Here is a 20,264-nt window from a genome sequence, read left to right as displayed (position 1 = left end):
CAAAAGGAAATGCAACGTCTGAAAATTCAGACAATTTTTGCCTTTTCTGCAGGTCAGACCCATCTGCTGCAATTTATTAAGATTGGATTAAATCAGAAGTGTGCAGTTAATTTTATTGTCACATAAGGCAGATTCACGTTTAATGATCATTTTCAATCCTCAAGAAATGTACTTAAAATATTGTAACCACTATCAATGAGAGAACGCTTTGAAGGAGACATTGTGCAGATTTTATCCATCAAAATGTTGTAGAAAATGAATTAAGTCATGCCCAGATGTTAAAAATGTTGGCGTGGGGCTGCACGATATTAGGAAAACCTGCGATATTCGATAACAGTGCTTAATATTGCGATATCGATATTACTCACGATGAATGAACAAATACTAAAGTATGCAGTGTTGATGTCGTCTGGCGTGTGACGTCTGCTCTGGGTTCAAAGCAAACAAAAACTAATGCATGAATCCCATTAGAACATAACATTTTTATTGCAAACATATGCAGCTGCACCTGCTACTGTATTAGCAGCAAAACAACAAACTGCATGCATGCAGTTTCTCAGTGACTTTAAAACATCACCTCCACCATAAAACTTTTTCTGATGCTCCAAAAACAGAAAAACATCCCTTACCAGGGTTTTCTGAATAAATAAAAATCAGAAAATAAGTTTAAATGTTAAATAATAGTTGACATCACTTACATGCAACAGCAAATTATCTCATTGCTACTGAACATTTTCTCCACTTATGTGGTTATGATATAAGGCTGTTGCTGCTATTGGGAAGTGAACGGTGCTGGGCCAAACTAGGAGAATATTAGGATTTTCTGAGGGAAAGAGAAAAACAATTGTCTACCTTTCAGAAGAGGAACTGGCAAAAAACTACATGGAAAATATGTGAAAATGTTTGTTTTTAACCCCAAATTGAACAAGTTTACCTAGATCTTAAAAAGCAGCTCAGATGATGAAACTGCAACTATGATTCCAATAACAAGCTAACAAATTGAACTAGCTCCTCTAAGATAAGCGGCTAGCAGAGCTTCTGACTGACAGTTTATGTGCAGCAGCAAATCAACTACCCTGATTAACAAGGTTATAAAAGCTCATAAATGAAAAATCACTTTGATGTGTGGGGGAACTTTTCCAGGCCCTCTTTAGCAGGGTGGGACTGGGAGGAGAGTGCTGTAGCCTTTTAGCTGGAAGCTAACCGGAGCCTGGGGCTAACGTCACCACCCGGTGGAACACTAGCGACATGAAGGTGGGTTGGTTCACCGGCACATGTCGGAGTCAGCCCGGTTATCATCAGCTGCTTAACGACACCGAGCGGACTCACGTTCACGTTTGAAAGCAGCGCTGAATCTAGAAACATCAGCACAAACTGCGTTCGTTGCTCTGAGCCAGCATGACGAACAAGGGAATCGAGCGGCAGCGGAAAGCGGGGGCGGAGCGGAGATAGTGGAATTTTGGGGTAAGGGTCTACGTAGGGGGCGGGCGTATTACGTGAATGGACCCAACTGATTGGCCGCATATCAGAAGGGCTAAATTTGATTGGTCAAATAATACTCCCGCGTAAAAAACAGAGCTGGTTTACAAAAAGTTGATGTATGACACGGATGGAAATGTTTGAACCAAACATTTATCGCGGTTTTTGACGTGCTTTGCGATGGGCCTATCGCACGTCCTGTTATCGCGATGACGATAATTTTTCGATATATTGTGCAGCACTATATTGGCGGCTTCGTAAACTTCTCATTTTAGACCTTCATAACCTTAAAAATTGGGTCTAAAATACACGGGAGTGGGTCTAAGTCTCTGGGCGATGCCATGTTAGACTCTGCCTTTCCTTTTACGGGAGCCTGTGAGGACAAAATGCATTTACTGATTTGTAACAAACGGTTAGAAAACTTTAAAAAATTTAATGAAACAATATAATACATTTTTAACATCTTGCAGTTTGATGATGAGTGAACACTCCAAAGAGAAGTTGCATTAAGTGAAACGGTGCACAGGCCCTGTATGAAGTCATTTTAATAGTGTGCTGGGAGCATTATGGAGCTACATTTCTATCCAAACACAGAAACTGTATTATTGCATACACAGTGTCACAGCACTGAAATCACACCCTTGATTGCATAACCTGTTGTTTTAACATTAACAGTGAATGTGGCCGTTAATGCATCACCACTGAAACCTGGAGAAAAGCGAGGCCAGGGCTGCGGCGGACTATGTCGAGTCTGCATGTGTGGAGAATGCTGCGTGTCCTGTCAATAAGCCTCAGAGGAGACACTGCTGCACGAGTCGTTTCAAGCTCTGACTTTCTGCTCTCCAACACAATCGCTTTATTTCGGCTCTCGTCTGGATGATTTCTCACCTCCGTCCTGTCAAGCAGACAGTTGTGGGAAAAAGCCACAAATTCCCCGACACACTTCTTCAAATTGCAATCTAACTGCAGGAATTTTTGGTGCAACGCCAACAGATTAGTGTTCAAATAAATGGGGGACGGTGTCCACAGGAAGCACGGATGCCTCCAGTCAGTGTGCCAAAGTATTTACATAACGGCACCGCCTGTCAAGCCTCAGAGCAAATGTGTGTTTACAATTCAAACTGTAAGGAAGTGTGTGTACGTGTGTCGTGAGTTTATAGAGCTTACAGTGAAACATGCAAAGATATTTTCTGCTAACGCATTCTCTGGTTTGCAAACCGAGACGGGCTCGTTGCTCGGGGAGTTAAACAGAAAGCGTGGTCCTACACAAAAGAAACGAGGGAAATGAACTTGAATGTTAAAAATCCAAAAACCAGCAAGTAAACCTCAGACCGAGTGCTTCCTTCCTGTTAATGAAGACTCCGACGGCATGGAGTCCTCGCCGCTACATTAACTAATAGCTTCTTCTGGGGAAGACTCTCACGATGCCTGCTTAAGGTGAGACAGATTAGGCCAAATCCCTCGCCATGGAAACATCTAATTACATTCGGTGGCTTACAGCTCTTTCAAAAATTAAGGTGAAGCGTTTTAATTGGGAGTTTTCAGTGGTTCTACCTCCTCGACTCGCGGAGTATCAGAAACCATTCACGGTGAGATTCGCCGCTTCCGCTCCGGCGCCTGAAAGAAGAAATGAAGCTTCTTCCTGGAAATGAGAATGCTGCAGCTCAGCTGGGAGTAAGTTTGATCCAAGTAGACAGGTCTCTGTCTGTGACTGACTGGAGGATGAAGATACTAGAGCAGCAGACAGCCAGAAGTGTGATGCAACACCTCCACCACACATCTGTCCACCCCGTCACTAGATGGTTATTTCAGACGTAAGCTGCAATAATACGTCCTTCAGCTACTGCTTGCATTTAAATTAAACATCCCCTGGAAAAGAAATAAAGGGAGAAACTGATCTATTATTTTAATAGATTATTTGTGGGGAGGGTGCAAGTCCAAACTTATCCGTTACTTGTTTTCTGTAACTTTTGTACATCCACCCATCAGGTAACTGTAATACAAGTGGGGATGCACCGATGGATCGGCATTTGATCCCAATCGGCCGATAGCGACCCTATCGGTTTTGATCTGAGGTTACAAAATAGATCAAAGCAGACCGATCAGACCATTTTAGATTAGGTTACATTTCCGTTATTCCCAGATTATGTAGTTTGTAGCACTCATTATAATGTTGTAGAAAATTTCTGGCCAATCCACGTGATCGGTATCGGTGATCGGTATCGGTGATCAGCATTCTTTGATATCGGTATCGGTGATCGGCAGCAAAAAACCTGATCGGTGCATCCCTAAATACAAGGTCGTTATTTAGATGAAACCCTCCTTAACGAGACATTCAAGTACGAGCAAGCTGGAACATGTTTCTCAGAAGGCAGGCATGAGGGGAAACCGCTGATCTGTGCGACATAAAGCCTCAAAAGGCACAAATTCACCAAGTTTCATCAGAAAATCAAAGCTCTCTTGCAATTCTCCAAACCCTCAACGACTCCACCGGATGGTAATTACTGATATAAAACCTGCTCCTCGGAGCCGAGTATGTAATCAGCCTCCTGAATGAGGGCTCAAGTTAACCAGCCACCTCTTCAAACAACCAGGAGAGAGATGCACGGTGTGTTTGCCATCAACCGAAGATCAATCTATCAGAGGTCCGGCAGGAAACATGACGACAAATCCATTCTGTGACTCTGAGACCAACACAGTCTATTTGAGCTTCGGGGTGAGCGCCTCGAGGCTGCAGAGCAGAAGTCAGAGATTCGATATGTGTCTTTTTGTGTCATTTTGAGATACAAATGTGTAAATAAAATGCCTGACATACAAGAAATATTCTGCAGATTCCCAGTGTGGTATAATTCTGCCACAAAGACTTCTGGGAAACTTGTTGAGTTTTAGTTGGGAATCAACTTTGAGTAATAGCTCAGTTATTTCCACGGCTGCGCTAAGCTGCATGCCTACAGGTCACCAGCTAGCATTAGCATTCCCAGTGCAACCTAGGACACCTCCAGACAGAATTTCATTGTTTTAACAGAATAACCACATAATGAGACACTGATGGCGGTTTAAACGTTCATTCAAATATTCCCCTGAATTGCCTCAACATTCTGAGAAGATGCAGAAACCCAATCCACTCAGAACTAAACAATCCTTTCCACATCGTTCCAAAACCTCTCAATAACACATCCGACATAGCTCTAAACATTTCAGAATCAGAGCAATTCCTTCTCTTTTCTGCTCGTCGGATTGGTATCGCAGGTTTTTATGCTCAGCTGGACGTCTTCAGTGAAAATCGCTGCTTATTCTAACAGCAGATGGTTTAAAACCTGGCACTGGCAGCAGCGAGCGACTGCTGTAACGTAGGTTTAAATCAATGAAGATGAGGAAAAAGAATCTCATTAGCACATGTTCTTCGTTTGAGTGTGTTGTTTCACTTGTAAATACAAGAAAATGAGTCAAAATTAGAATTTAAAGAATTGAGAATCTCGTACGAAGCCTGTGTGTGTGTGTGTGTGTGTGTGTGTGTGTGTGTGTGTGTGTGTGTGTGTGTGTGTGTGTGTGTGTGTGTGTGTGTGTGTGTGTGTGTGTGTGTGTGTGTGTGTGTGTGTGTGTGTAAAGCTGAGAACTGGCAAGACGGTTCACCCTCAATCCAATCGCCTGCTTGCTCATAATAAACCAGATTCAGCCAAGTTTGACCCTCTCAGTCAAGTCCTGCAGAGAGGAAACCACTGCAAACCTGGTCTGGTTCTTGTTTGTTTGTTCTTCCAACTATTTCACAATACTACCCTCACTGAGCATGCTGTAAAACTGGCCTGCTGGACAGACCTCCACAGAGTTTTTGTTGCTACTCCAAACTTTCCCAAGCACCGCCAGAGCAGCCCTTACGTTGGTGTCACAGTATTTCTGACTGAAGCCAAAGCAATGAGCTGCAAGATAACTTCTCAAAACGCTGCCATGGTTGTCTCACCAGGAGATGAGGTTTAAACTTCAATCTACTGAAGGATTTTCTATCTGACAGATCTGGTAATTAGAAGCATTTTAGCATGTGTGTGTGTGTGTGTGTGTGTGTGTGTGTGTGTGTGTGTGTGTGTGTGCGTGTGTGCGTGTGTGCGTGTGTGCGTGTGTGTGTGTGTGTGTGTGTGTGCTCACCCAGCAGCAGCAGCTTCACTTCTCTCGCCGCCTTTTCTCCATCTTCTCTCAGAGTTTTGTCAATCATTTTAGACTTCTCGGCCGCCTCCCTGTCTTCCTGACTAACCGTACAACCCATGTTTCCCAGTGCTCGCTTCAGGTCTGCTGCTTAGTGGGAAAATTTACCGAGAAAAAAAATAATATGTATCTATAGAAAAATTCACGGATCCACTGACTTAAAAGCAAGACGACTTCCCGTTATGGTCAATTGTGCCCAAAAAAAAAAAGGTGACGACGTCCGTTCATCCGTTAGAGAAAATACAGAAAAAGAAAAGAAAAAAAGGAACACGGTCTCCTCCAAATTAAAGGTTCGAAATTACCCCAAAACGCTCAGTTGGTCAACATCAGAGGGCAGAAAAAGTAGCGTTGGTAACTTTTCTTGGTGAACCTTTAGCTAGTCCTCACAGCGGACCATCAGAGCAGGTTAAAACGGCCAAAGTTCAGCTTTAAAAGTACTCCAGCTGTTTAAAACCCGAGCGTAAAGCTGCTAGCGCTACCGGGCTCTCACTCACCACTTCTCAGAGGGGCTTAGTCGACCCTGTCTTTTCTTAATTTGTACAACCGTAGCGCATTCTTTCCCCACGGTGGAGATTTATCACGTTTGAAGCCACACCCGTAGCCGCCGTGAAGTTTCCCTTCGCCCGACAATACAGAGACAGCGCCGCCGTCACCTCCCCAACCCAGCAGCTGCAGAACCAACCTCCGCTGAGATCGGGTCTGCTCTTTTTTATCTACAGCGCACTTTGTGGCGCAACTGACAGTCTGGGTTCGAGAATCTTAGCTGTATCACGTACCGGTTCTTTTAAAAGGAGCAGATACTTTCTAAAAGCTCCACCTACCCCCAATGGATTTTTGGGAAATGGAGTCAGAATTCTGTCAAACTTTTTCTTTCGATAGTTGTGAGAAATGTCCGTCTCTGACCACGTCTTGGCATGACACAAACTGGGAATAGGATTTGACCTGGTGATAGTTTGAGGAAATTAGGGGTGACGAGTGCTTTTCTTCTGACGTCAAATTGCTTCAAATCCGTTGTAGTTTAAAAGTTAAAACATATTCCCAATCTATCTATTGTTTCTGTATTGTAACAGCAATTTAAACTAAATCGTAAAATGTTACATTCACTTCAAAGTCCTCTCCTTTAGTTACACTGAGGTTGTCGTTGAGATTTAAGTGAGTTTGTGGAATTAACGAAGTGAATGGTTGTTTGATGTATACATAGTCATTGTTTAAAGATTTCACATGGGAAAAATCAATTAACTAATTCTAGGGCAAGCAGTTCACGTTATTCTTAGAGTATGACGTTGTCACTATCACGCAAACTCAAAGCTCAATACTGCCACCCTTTGGACTGCTATGGCATTGCAGAAACGCATTCGTTAGACTCAAACCACATTAAAATATCTGCAGAATATTGAATACATAATTTACAAAATGCAAATACTTTAAACTGCTAAAAAGCAACAAAACATAAGAATTTTATGTTACGTCATTATCTTTAATGCAGCATCATAAACAGTACAATAACTGCCAGCAACATATTAAAATATATAGAGATACATGAAAATAGACATGAATTGAAGGACAAGGTTTAAAAGCACTTTGAAAATGAATACATTTATATATTTTTTTATTTGGACTAAATCTTTATTTGCTATTTACATTATATAAACTATAGATATGAATATAGAATATAAAGGGTATACATTTATATACATTATTTATAAATGCTGGCTGATGTCATTATTTAATATGTTACTATTCAGTCATACAACAGATCACATAATCAACAAGGCTAACAACATCTACACAGAGGTCCTCAGAGATCACATTGCATCAGCCACTAACAGTTTTACCACACACATTGTTGCTTTGTTTAATTGTTTTTAGCTTGTTTTTATTTTTTATTTATTTTATTTATTTATTTGCATTTTGTGAGGATATGTCTGTTTGCACCACTGGAACATACAAACAATCAAAATAGATAAAAATAAAATAAAATAACTGGCAACTGGGAGTAAAAATGACCACAGATTAGTTGAACATGCCGAGTTGTGCTTCGGTGGCTGATTCAGATTATTTCTCTGCACACAAATTTATAAAAAATAACAAACTTCTTATAGAGATTGTTTTTAATGTATTAAACGGACAAGACAGTAAGTATTCTGGTGCATCTTCAAAAATAATGAAATGTAGGTTTGTGCCTGCTGATGAGCAGCGAAGGAAGACAAACTCGACTGAAAACCACCGAAGATAAACCACAGACTACAAAATACAACTGTAAGAAAAAATATTTATAGTGGAACAATCCTATCATAGTTTTATGGCTGAATCTGATCCACTGGATATGACCAAATAAACATGACGTTAAAACAGCAGTTCTTCTATTAACAGCAGAATACAAACACCAGGGTTACACTTTGAGTACTGCAGGTGTGGGTCAAACAACACGAAATCATTCAAATACACCAGTCAGCTTTAAAATACGTGGACATTTAAAACCTTCCAACAGCACGGTGAACAGATGCATTCAGAGGAAATGACAGGGTGAGTTCATGAGCGCTCCAGAAACATTAATCAAATCGTGTTCAACACCAGCCTTTACAGCGAGCTGTTTCAGATCTCACATCATTACCATTATTGTGCTTATCAAAGGGAAAAAGTGCTTTATTACCACACTGCCATCCCATGATTGAGACAGACATGTGATATCTGTCATTAGTGTCGGGATTTAAACTTGTGCTAATGTTCCCAGTCACACATCTGACACCCAGGAAGTGACCTGCTGCTTTTGCTTCATTTAATACATTTGGTTACCTTTGATTACTAGCAGAAAAATGCTTAGAAACAACTCATCAAATCACCGCGACTCGATGAGGTGAATCGCCGAGCAGCAGGTCCTGCAGTTATCTCTTTAGTTCGTGCGTTCGGGTCCTCTGTACCATTTCTGACGGTCCTTTCTAAGGTAATACTGGAAAAAAGAGAAAGAACTGCTCGCACAACCGCCTGACTGCTCAGATTCCTCCCATCGGTTTATCCTTCATTATCTGAGGCGTTCATAAAAACATATGTACATTTAGGTTATTTCTTACAGGAAATGTGCTTTGTGGTTTTAAACCCTGCTCAGTTACAAAAGGAAATACTGACATCCCACAAGAAATACATTAAAGATCAGCAGCACAGGTTAGTAACAGAGAGCCCTAACGTGGCCCGTGGTTAATGAGCATTCAGTCTTTAAGCTCAACTCATCACCCGTTTTCTAACTCTCTACTGTCTGCTACATTGGCTTCTGCAGCGGCACGTCAGTGTTTTTTAGGGAAAAAACGGGCTCACAAACTACAAAAATGATTATCAATCAATTTAATTTAGCAGCTACAAAGGAGACGTGTCCGATTTTGTGCATAATAAGTGCTATCATAATGGAAAACCTTGTAAGAGGAGCCAGAAGCTCAACAAAATCACGTCTATTTGCTAACTGGCCTTCGAGTGGTTTAACTTCTCTTTGAAGTGTACCGGCCTGGGGCTTCGGTCACCCTTTGGCAGGATGCACAACGTGACATCACCCTATCAGAATAAGAGCGTTCAGAGAAGGGAGATACATGCCCCTCCCCCAACGCCACCCTGTGACCTGTAGTATCTGTAGCAGATACAATCGGAGAGAAAAGAGGATCTGGATTAAACTTACAAACAGAGAGGTTACAACACAAGCCCATAGCAACTAAATAATAACAACAGAAGGTGTCTAGTGACCACTACTGGTGGTTTTGCTGCCCGATGTCCAGTCGACGATGATGAAGCTCAGACTCATGATCATGAATAGGAAACCAATCCCAGCAAAGCAGGCGGCCTGAAAGAGAAGCAGAGACGTGTGTGAAGGTAGGGACTTTTGTGCAGTTTCAGCCCTCATGATGTTATTTTGCGTTCTTTAATTCTCTGGTGATAAGTGTTGTTCTAAGGGTTTTACTTTTGAGCTAACCAATATTACAGGGCAACATTTTCACAGGCAGCTTCAGTTTTGACCCAGATAAAATCAGATACCAGGCCCGGATGTTGGCATGGGCAAGGAGGGGCAGTGCCCCCCTAAAAATACTGACTGCCCCCCCAAATGCGATGACATGTAGAAATCCCAAATTTGAAAAGATTTGATGAAAAGGGGTCAGAGAGCTCTCTCTCTCTCTCTCTCTCTCTCTCTCTCTCTCTCTCTCTCTCTCTCTCTCTCTCTCTCTCTCTTTCTCTCTCTCATTCAAAGTAGCTGCTGATTGGTAGATGCATAGGGAGGGCGTGGCCAGCCACTGCACCTCGTTCTCTGTCGTGTCACTCGCTTCACAGTTCACACGCTCCCAGACAGTCAGCAGCAGAACACAGAGACGCACCGTTGTTATGTGAGCTCAGCAGCCACTGGTTGAAGTTTTCTTCTGCTGTTGGTCACTGGAATAATTTGGTTACTCTTTCTCATGGTTTTAGTTTGCCTTGTTCTCTTCTTTCATTTGTTTTTGAAGTGAATCGAGTCGATGTGCGTAGGTTTCTGGTTTCTAAACCTTTCAACAGTGCTAAGGCACTAGCGGCATAAGCCGGCTCGTCGGTGCTTCTCAACTCACCACAACCCCCCGTGTTTAGGGCAGTACTGGAACAACCAGTTGCACAAGCACCACAGTCCCTCCTGCTGTCCCCGTCACTACCAACCCAGCCGTCGCTGTGGGTGACACAGGCCTGAACAGTAGCGCACCGTCCCAACCCACCGCTCTTGTTTTCCCCAAGTGCCATTTTGGGAAGAACATGCGCTCATTTTCCCTGCCTGGTATCGTGACAGACCATGGCTGAAAAGATAGATGGATAGAAGAACTGTAATGATGATAGCAAAGTTTCCTACGCATTTTAGGGATTTGGGGGGTATGTGACACCCGAAAAATTATTTCCCAGACCTGCACTCCCTGATAATCTACCTGCCCCCCTTTGTGGGGCTGGCTAAATCCGGCCCTGCCAGATTCATTAAAGAGGCCAGACCGTGCTATTTCTAGAGCAAAGGTAGGCAGAATAAACAATCAAATATAACCGTTAGCACTGTTGTTTGTCTTACATAAGAGTTATTTTCATCAGGCTGAATTTATGCCTGGAAATGATACGGTCTGTTTCATCTAAGCTCCGTCCACACCCGCTCCCACAAAACACGCCTACAGCAGCAGCCTGAGTCATGCTTCTCCGTCTGCGTCAGTGCGTGGACACGCAACTCCATTATCCGTCCTTGCGTAGGGCCCTGGTAGGCACGCAAGTATGTACGGAGTCGAGCCCACTTTTTTAAACATCCGTCCGTCGAGACGGAGAACGCAAGCTTGTGATTGGTCAGGACGCCGCTGTCGTCTACACCGCCGCCATTGCACCCTCAAAAACATAAAGAGAGCAGAGGATAACTAGCGGTAGACATGGAGAAGCTTGAAGAATACCTCGCAAAAAAACTCTAAAATACGAACGTTTAATTCCCCGTAACTGGAGGGGTGAAAAGGTCTACAGCAAGCGTTTTATTTGTGGACGGAAATGACAGGAAACGTGGGTTTAGAGGTGGCGAGCGCATGACGAGGTGGAGGAGAATGAGAGACAAATATGTCCGTGTTAAAAGTCTCTTATATACACAAAAAACACAATATAAACACACTATCTTGGACCGATACATGACAGGATACCACAGAACAGCGCTACGCCCTCTGTTGTCCTGGCGAGGAATTGCTTTGCAACACTCCCCAGGAGACGGAGAAGTATGAAAGCAAAACGCTTCCATCAATCCGTGCGTGTCTGTCCCTTGCAGAAGGTTTCAGAACCGAGACCAGATCAGGTTCATGGGGAGGAGAAATGCCCGGTGATGCAAGTGGGCTAGTTTTCTCCGTTTGCAGGAAAAATCTTTACATCGACCACTTTGCCGCTGAGACAAGGAAAGTGAATGAATGCAGCCAAAAAGGGTTTGGGGGTATTTCTCATGAGGAAATAATGCAACATGGTAAAAAGCTCCAAAAAGTTGATTTTTTGTGATATGGAACCTTTAAAATGAGAAATCAGCACCCATGTTTATGAAAGTTGTGCACATGTAGTAAAGTCATATTTGTGGGGTAAATTCCAGATGTGCAAAATCTGAAGAGATCGTTTAAATGACTCACACAGATCTACTGTCTTTGCTTTTTCCAGATGAGGACGAGTGTATAGCCACGGTAATCTTAACGTCTGTAGGAAACTATATTTTTTTCTTACTTCTGCACATCTGCAATCGAAGTGTTTCATTCTCGCCATTAGACACCTAAACAAATTCAAGGGACTTTCCAAGAGATGCTCACCAGGATTTTTGGGACAGAGCAAAGTGGCTCCTCTTCTTTGGGTACGATACGAATATAGAAGACAGCAGGGAAGATGAAGATGAGACATGGAGCAGATGTGGCACCTGGAAAACACGCACACATAAACCCACTTTAAATGATTAAGTTAGTAAATCCTGCAGCCAGTGTTTGAAAAATGAACAGAAAAAAGGTGAAAAGTCTTTAAAGATGAGTCGTTTTGCCTCCACGACCGCTTCAACCTACCAATGACCCCAAAGATGCCCAGGATGTTGGGGGCAAAGATGACCAGCATGTTGATAAACGTGAGCAGACACATGGCTATAGCGATGTGGCGAGGCCAGTAGAAGGTTTTGTTGGGGAACATCATCTGCTGGATTGCTCTCCTCACCTGATGGAAAACAGGAACGTTATTTTTAAAGTGTTGTGTGAACAACCGTGGGCGTGTTAGTGAAACAACAGCAAACGCCATCGCTGCACTTACAGGAAAGAGCACAATGGGCACGGTGAGCGTGACGGCAGTGAGGACAGCCACGCGCACACACAAAATCAAAGTGTCGTATGGATCGATGCGGCTGTACGTGTGCAGAAGCTCCGCCTCCACCTTACCTGCAGAAGACAACAGAAACACACACAGAGAGCACAAGGAAGGGACACTTTGGGTTATTTATTTGTAACAGCAGACTTATTTCTTTAAATGGTGTCAGAAGGTGGCCACTAGGGTGCAGGCGTGCATCATGGATGAGTTGGAAAACACAGTAACTTAAAAACTGAAGCTTTTTTATTGTTTTGAAAACAAATCTATAAAAAAAAAGATCAACTAACCGAAGCACAAATGAATAACCCACTCATTAAAATTATAGTTGTGATTCATAGCAGGATTACATATATAACTCTTATCACACTCTGCATTACAGTATTAAAGCTACATCTCCATGCTAGTTGTATTGTTAGTTATAAATGTTATGTATATAATTTTCTACTATTATTTTATCAATCTTTGATTTTTAGCCTTCTATTAGTGCTTCATTAACAATTAGATTTTTTAGTATTGGTTTTAATGTCTTATTCATTTTTATTTTATTTTTAAAATGGAAAATAAACCAAATATGTGGCTTTATCTTTAATTTTATCATTTTTTATATTTTATATTACTGGTAATAATAATAATAATAATAATAATAATAATAATAATAATAATAATAATAATGCAGAGGTTTTATATAGTGCTTTTAACCACTACTCAAAGACGCTTTACAATCAGAGAGAAGGAGACAGTAAAATAAATGAACAGGCTTTAAATGCTTGATTAAACAGGTAAGTTTTCAGGAGTTTGTTGAATTTATTATATTATATTATATTGTATTATATTATTTCTTTACGTTATTTGCATTTTATTTTTCTACCATTATCTTGAAAAATTATTTGTATTTATCAAGAGGACACTTGGGATGGACAAAATAAGCATCAGCTTCAGTCCATTCCAGTTTCGATTGATCTGTCTGATAACCTATAATTGTTAAGTGACAACACTGGTATAATGCAAAATCTAAATAAATCTATTCATTCATTCCTTCATTATTCGTTTTAACTGTTAAAATGTAGAAATGTTCATTTTAGAGTGATTTCATGGACGTTCACACTGTTCTACATGATTAGCGGTGACTTCTCCTTTTACTTTTTTTATTATATTTACGTAATGTTTCACAACGTGCAAAAGTCTTCCACTGCTGTGTTTGAGCCGACGTGCAGACTGTCAATAAACTGCTCAGACTGCTGCATTTAGAAGAAAATGAACAATCTTGTGCATTTTTTATTTACAGGCATTTAAATTATGAATATTTTTGCTTCATAATCTCATCGGTTTCTCATCGATGAGAAAGGGAGAAGGGGCTCCCAGATGCCCCTTTGGGACAGATCCAGCTGGGCATATCATGGACTCCTGGAAACAGTGGAACCTGATATGCCTCTCTCAACTGTCTGTAGAGGATTCTGAAGACGTGTGGATAGTCGTGGTGTTGGTGTCAGGTTTCCTGCTTTTTGGCCTGGGAGGTCACCTGGCTTACTAGAAAATTAAAGAGCTTTCGAGGAATATTGGCTCTTTCCCGGAGCTCAGGGATGGATTGCACTGCGCTGTGAATTCACAGACTCATATAATTGTCGAGATGAGTCGTAAGCTTGGAACTTTGGCTGAGATTCATGCATTGGCACAAAAGATGGATGCGATCAAGGAGCGAGTTGATGGATCAGCACGGATTGGGATAGATTAATTATGCCAGTATTGGATCTAGAGGGGTTGATGACCAACAGAACTCTAAGGCAGAGAGGAAATGATCTCTGTCTGTCCCCAAAACAATCCTTATCTGAAGCTGGTGCCCTTGAACCTGTGAGGCTGAAACAAATACCACCCACCCCCCACCCCCCGAAGAAATGTGGATTGCAGCCGTCGCCATAGCAACTCTGTCTCCCTATCCCAGCCTGCATGGGTGGGACTGCGACCGGTGAAGGCCGCTGAATCATTCCAGGAGTCACTGTGCTCTCTAAACCCAACGACCTCCCTCCCCCTGTCCAGACTGAGGTGACGAGCGCTGCTCATCGCGGCTGCATTCACTGACGTGTGGAGAGTCCCAAACCCTACCACCTCACCTAGTGGACACTCATGTTGTGTAATGTCTGAAGTCTGTTGCATCTCTGTCTGAGGTGTTTTTGCATAGCAAAGCTGCCCTCCCTGTGGAGGGTAACTCTGAAGTGACTTTTTTCCCCTCTTCCTGAACCAATCCTCATGTAAACCCCTCTGATTTCTATTAAGGTAGTGCGACTCGGGTTGCGAATGACCACAGTCACCAGTTCTTGTCATGTGTCTTTGCCTATGTATGTATGTCTGATCTCAGAATTGTGTGTACTGAAACTCTAATGTCCGTCTTGGATTAATAAAGTATCTTTGAATTGAATTGAATTTTAAGATTCAGTCAAATGCTATTTATACAAATTAGCAGAGTTTTGAACTAAAACCATCCTGTGTTTTAATTAATAATGATGGTGGCACATAATTAAGGTTTCATGCGATTTTTTTTAAATCCATACAGAGTCAATAATAATCAGAGATGAACTCGGCAGGCTTTCCTCACCGTAGAACGTTAGGTATCCAAAAAGAGCTGCCAGGAAGTACATGATGTACATCACTGCAATGGAGATGTTGGACACGTGTTGCATCTTTTTCTTGGTGGCACTGAAATCAGAACATGTTGCCATGTGACCACACACACACACACACACGCGCTTTTAAAACACACCACACACGTCTATGAGTTGATACTGCCGGTCTCGTCTCCAGCCTCGCAGCAACATTTCTTTACAGAAGTTTGCAAAGATTCAATAGGAAATCCAACAATGGCTTCAGGATAATAAGCGGCAGCAGTTCAAAGCAGGATGATACATTTAAGCTAACAGCATGCTACACCACACAAGCAGTGCAGACTTTTCAAAATAAAGTGAAAGCTGTGCCTGTGACTATAACAATGGAAACCAAAGCACGAAGCAGGCATTTCGGATTTATTCGTAAAACTGACTTCTTCTTTTTTTAAATCCAAAATGTGTTTTCCATCATGGGAACATACTTGCGCAGCTCTGTGTAGATGGGGAGGACCTCAGGGTGGCACACAAAGGCGAACGCCAGGATGGGAATGGTGTAGGCCGTCTGCAAATGAACCCCAACAGGTCACCATAGATACAGCAGCGCCATCCCAGGCGTCTTACCACCAACCTCACACTTTACTGCCCGTTACTCCCTCTGACGCATCACACAGAGTTAATTGTTTCCTGTGATTAACGCGGGCCTGGCAGCTAACCGGCCTGTTTTAAAATGCCTGGGTTGTAAAGTGCCAAGCAGAGGGGAATGCTTCCTGTCAGCCTGAGTGGAACGAATACACAGATGCTAATCCGAATCTGATAGGAGTTCATCAAATCAGGAAAATCAGCTGCTGCTCTTAAATGAATGTTTAAGGAGTTAGAAAGAGAATTTTAAAAGGTTTTATTTTCAATCGTATCAGTTCTCTTTGGTTCTTGGAGGTCTAATTTAAGAAACTTACTGTACATAAAATCATTTAGTGGAAAAATCAAATAAAAGCGTCTGATCTGTTCCTAGCTGAGCGTTTCCATGCTTGGATTGTGAGGAGGAACTGGCAACATGCTGATGACATCAGTGGGTGGCTGTCAGTGGTCAGAGCAGTGCAGGTGGCCTTGCATATTCACACGGAGTCACGTGCATAAACCTTACTCGAATGTTGAGGTTGGCCATCTTAGGTATGCACGCTGGATTTTCCTCCCCGCCATGGCCGCTGCTGCTGACATTCAGCTCGCTGCCAGTGCTGTTAAAGGCAAAGTCCACAAAGGGACAGGGGACGTTGAACTTCTTGTAGATGACCTGCGCAGTGCAGAAACCAGAGGCGTTAGGCTGAAACACAAGGCTGTAGGTCGTGGTTATAATGCAGAATGGTAGAAAGTATGTCAATGAGCAAAGCAAAGCAAAGAGAGAGACGGGTAGGTAGAGCAGTGAATGGGTTACAGCTCACACAGCCAAAACTAGGTCAGAGACAGCCAGACAACCAGCACAGCCTGAAACTGCAGCGTGCAAACATTAGTCCAATGAGAGGAGAGAATACTGAAGAGTGCCGGGAAGTGCATCTCTGATATTCCAGCAGCTAGCCGACGAGGGACAGGAAGCAACATGTGATGTTTTACACGTATGATCAGAGACTTACAGCGATGAGGAAGAAGACCATGCAGCTCAGAGAGAAACCGCTGGTGTAGCCCAGGTATCCTGAAATAAAATCACTCAGAGGTCACGTTTTCTATCTGTCACAGTGATGCATCCTTCTAAATGTGTGTGGTACCAGGCTGAGGGCTCTGGGGTCGGACTTCTCAACAAAAGATTACCCAGAATGCACCCACAGCCCATTTTCAACCAACAATTCAACCAATTTTCTTCTTTCATCTGTGAAGATCTAGTTAAACAAAAGCTGATCACCTAGGCAACATTTATAATTATAACTATTTAATACTGAAACAGAATAAATCCACACAAATAAAACATCTGAGGATGAAAAACCACTCATTATTGAAAAATAATAAAAATTATTATTATCATCATCATCATCACCATCATTGTTATTATTGTTGTTATAATAATAATAATAATAATAATAATAATAATTATTATTATTATTATTATTATTATTATTATTATTATTATTATTATTATTATAAAGGGAGACCGAGGCCACTTTGGAAGAATGAAAGTAATGAAATAAGAAAAATCACACGTTTAAGAGAATAACATAAAAGTCGACTCCTGGACCGGTGGGCTCGCTCTGCTGTACTGAAGCTAATCTGTATGTTTGTTTTTATAAATCTGACTCTTGGGCAAAAGAATGAGGCTGAAATCTGGGAAACAGCGACACATGTCCCCTCAGATTAAGTGTCCTCGTCTCTCAGCAAATCTGCCTGAGTCTAGATCTAAAGGTCCACAAGTCGATATTAAACATCACCTGTAAAGTGTTGCATCATTTGGTTTTCATTTGATTCTAGTTATTAATATTCCTAGTTCTCCATTTGGTATGAATAAGCAGTGTGTGGCATTTAGTGACATCAAGTGGCAAATTAAAAATACAACACATTGGTTTATCCATAGACATGAATGCGTAGATGCCCCATTGGGTGCCATATTGGATGGGTCTCCTCACTCTTCAAACCCGACTGGAGTCAACGCAGAGTGAGCGACTGCCTGTCTTTTGTACAGCCTACGGCTGCAACATACAGCGCCCTATTGAAAACAGATCACGTGGGACTTTTCTGGGACTTTACTAGCCTACCTGTTGGGATTTTATATAAAAATTTAAAAAATATGTTTTATTTAATTATATTTCTATTTTAACTGTCATGCCATACCTTATGTCTGCTTTTTTTAAAAGCATAGTAAATGTGTTTTTTATTTGGGTAAGCACCTTCCTCAGTAGAAAAAAAATGTAGTGGGGGCGAATGGAGACTCATCCAAGATGGCTGCCGGCCACTACAGAAGCTACAATAGGCAGCGCCAGGCCGCGGGGCGTTTACGTGTGTCTGTGGGTTTATCCTCATCTTTCACCTTATCAATTTGACCCTTCTGAGCTGCCATAAAAGCATGGCAAACTGTGAGAAATGTATTCAAAGAAAAAAAAATGCAAGTTGCATTTTTTTAACAAAAGTCCACATAAAAATGTGTTTTGAGTCCGTTATTGAATTTATGCAACTCTAAAATAAAGTATTGTCTCAAAATGTCACTTACAGCCCGTTTTGGCTCAGCACACTCTGCATTTTAATGTTAGACCTTGCAGACACTTGCATGACCTAATGTTAAATAATCGGAGCGGCTATAGCTCCCAACAGCAGCACTGATGTAGTCGTGAGGAGGATGTGAAATTCACACACTTACCCAGCTGTTTCATCAGAGCCAGGGGCAATATCACCGTCACAGACAAGATAATGACCAGGTAGTTTCCATTCAGGTACCATTCGCTGTAGACAGGCAGACAGACACATTAACATCCTTCACACATCATCGGCCTGCAGGAGAACAAAGTGTGAAAAGCTAGAAGGAGGAACACAGGAAGTGAAGCCTAAAGCACCTAGACATGAGAATTTTTAATCCATAGGGAATAAAACCTAAATAGAAAAAAAAACACGATAATGATGCAAGAAGTAAACAAAAAGCTGCTATTTGCTGACACCATGAACTGTTACCTTTGTTCACTTATTAATGTGTCTTTATTTTTAGGGAGAAATTAACAATTTACACTAAATAAAATAACAGCTCAGATATTTATGTAGTTTTATTTATAACTGAACAGGTGTGGCTCGCTGGGAAAACAACATGAGAAAAACGATGACAGCAAGTGGATGTGACTGACCGAGGCCTCGTTCAGCCTAAAGAGGGATGAGAAGCTGAGATGTTTCTGTGAATTTAACATTAAAAGGTTCACCAGAAAATGATGTTTTCTACTCAAAACGATTGTTCCCCAGGTGAACGCATGAGAAAAAACAAGCAGGCTTTAACAGTCTCAGATGCATTCACAATGCTACACAACACACAGAAAGAATAACAAGATATTCTGAGATTTATTTTGTCACTTTGCATTTAAAATACTCGGTTTTGTCACTTTGAGGTGCAAAGTCTAACACCGTGAAAAGGCCTGAAAGTTAGAACATTATTAATGTTTTAAATATGAATATATACTGTTAGATTCAGTTTGCAGACTATAAACTAACTGATGTAGTGGAGCACGTATGTGACACTTGGACTCAGTAACACGGGCACATGTTATCAGCATGCTCCCCTATAGAGGGGAGAGTTATTTTTAGATCAGAACAGCAGGTGATTAATTTCTTGTCCTCTGTCAGGTGGTAAGCACCAAGAGGTACGTCTGCTGCAACAGACACACACAAACGAACTCATTAAAAACACGCACACACATTCAAATAAAAATGTCTAAAGCACAGTGTTGGCATGCTAATCAGCTGACTGGTGAAGCAAACACATAAACACAGATGTGAGAATTCATTAGTGAACAAAACAGAGGCTCTGTAAATACAGATTAGAATAGAGTTTTATTAAATAATCCAGCCGCTCACACACACACACACACACACACACACACACACACACACACACACCAATTAAAATAATGCTGATGGCGTGGACTAGAAGACAGCTGATGGTTTACGTATTTAAATGATGATCAGGCTGCTGTAAAATGTAATCTCCATCCACATCCAGACACAATTATCCTCTATTCTTTCTCTATTTGCTCTGCTCTTGTCTGGGCTGACGTAGCTGACAGTGCGCGCGGCGCGCCTAACGGCTGTGGTGCACATTTTACGCATTTGGAGAGATGGGCTGGATGCTTTGCTTTCACTGGAAGATGGTCCACTTAACGCACAGGTGTAGACTACATATTAATGACAAATGAATGAAAATTAAATTGGGAGTTTTTACTTCATATTTTAGAAATCAAAATGACGGGGGAACACATTTATGACGTCTTTTTAAAGGAAACTTTCTAGCGCGACCTGCCTGCTTCACTTAAGTCACTGCTTATTAAGGTCCGTCCAAAATAGAAAACCTGGCGCCGCGCCTGTTACAAACCTCTGCAAATTGTTGTTCTTCACTTCATCAAACTCAGAGTTTGTACAGCTAATGTCAAGAATGTACAGTCTATGGTCAAGATGTAAAATTATGAATTCAGTCGAGCTCTTCCA

General features: G+C 41.8%; 2 protein-coding genes across 3 annotated transcripts in view; both read right to left on the bottom strand.

Annotated features, from left to right (window-relative positions):
- Nucleotides 1–6,357, bottom strand: part of LOC107385728 (guanine nucleotide-binding protein G(i) subunit alpha-2) — a 72,258-nt gene extending 65,901 nt beyond the window's left edge. The window contains exon 1 of the mRNA XM_015959805.3: nucleotides 5,620–6,357. Coding sequence (XP_015815291.1) covers nucleotides 5,620–5,737 — 118 coding nt within the window. The 5' untranslated portion in view covers nucleotides 5,738–6,357. The remainder of the gene's footprint in view (nucleotides 1–5,619) is intronic.
- A 775-nt stretch (nucleotides 6,358–7,132) lies between these two features.
- LOC107385727 (sodium-coupled neutral amino acid transporter 3) overlaps nucleotides 7,133–20,264 on the bottom strand; it is a 57,528-nt gene continuing 44,396 nt past the window's right edge. For both annotated transcript variants that reach the window (XM_015959803.3, XM_015959804.3), the window contains 9 exons: nucleotides 18,442–18,524; nucleotides 16,733–16,791; nucleotides 16,249–16,395; nucleotides 15,590–15,669; nucleotides 15,101–15,201; nucleotides 12,457–12,581; nucleotides 12,219–12,363; nucleotides 11,976–12,079; nucleotides 7,133–9,502 (listed from right to left, as the gene is read on the bottom strand). In XM_015959803.3, the coding sequence (XP_015815289.3) occupies nucleotides 9,398–9,502; nucleotides 11,976–12,079; nucleotides 12,219–12,363; nucleotides 12,457–12,581; nucleotides 15,101–15,201; nucleotides 15,590–15,669; nucleotides 16,249–16,395; nucleotides 16,733–16,791; nucleotides 18,442–18,524 (949 nt within the window). In that variant the 3' untranslated portion in view covers nucleotides 7,133–9,397. The remainder of the gene's footprint in view (nucleotides 9,503–11,975; nucleotides 12,080–12,218; nucleotides 12,364–12,456; nucleotides 12,582–15,100; nucleotides 15,202–15,589; nucleotides 15,670–16,248; nucleotides 16,396–16,732; nucleotides 16,792–18,441; nucleotides 18,525–20,264) is intronic.

The sequence above is a fragment of the Nothobranchius furzeri genome, chromosome 3 (assembly GCF_043380555.1).
Source record: "Nothobranchius furzeri strain GRZ-AD chromosome 3, NfurGRZ-RIMD1, whole genome shotgun sequence".
In the NCBI taxonomy this organism is placed as follows: Eukaryota; Metazoa; Chordata; class Actinopteri; order Cyprinodontiformes; family Nothobranchiidae; genus Nothobranchius; species Nothobranchius furzeri.
This window is presented reverse-complemented; position numbering and strand designations above follow the sequence as displayed.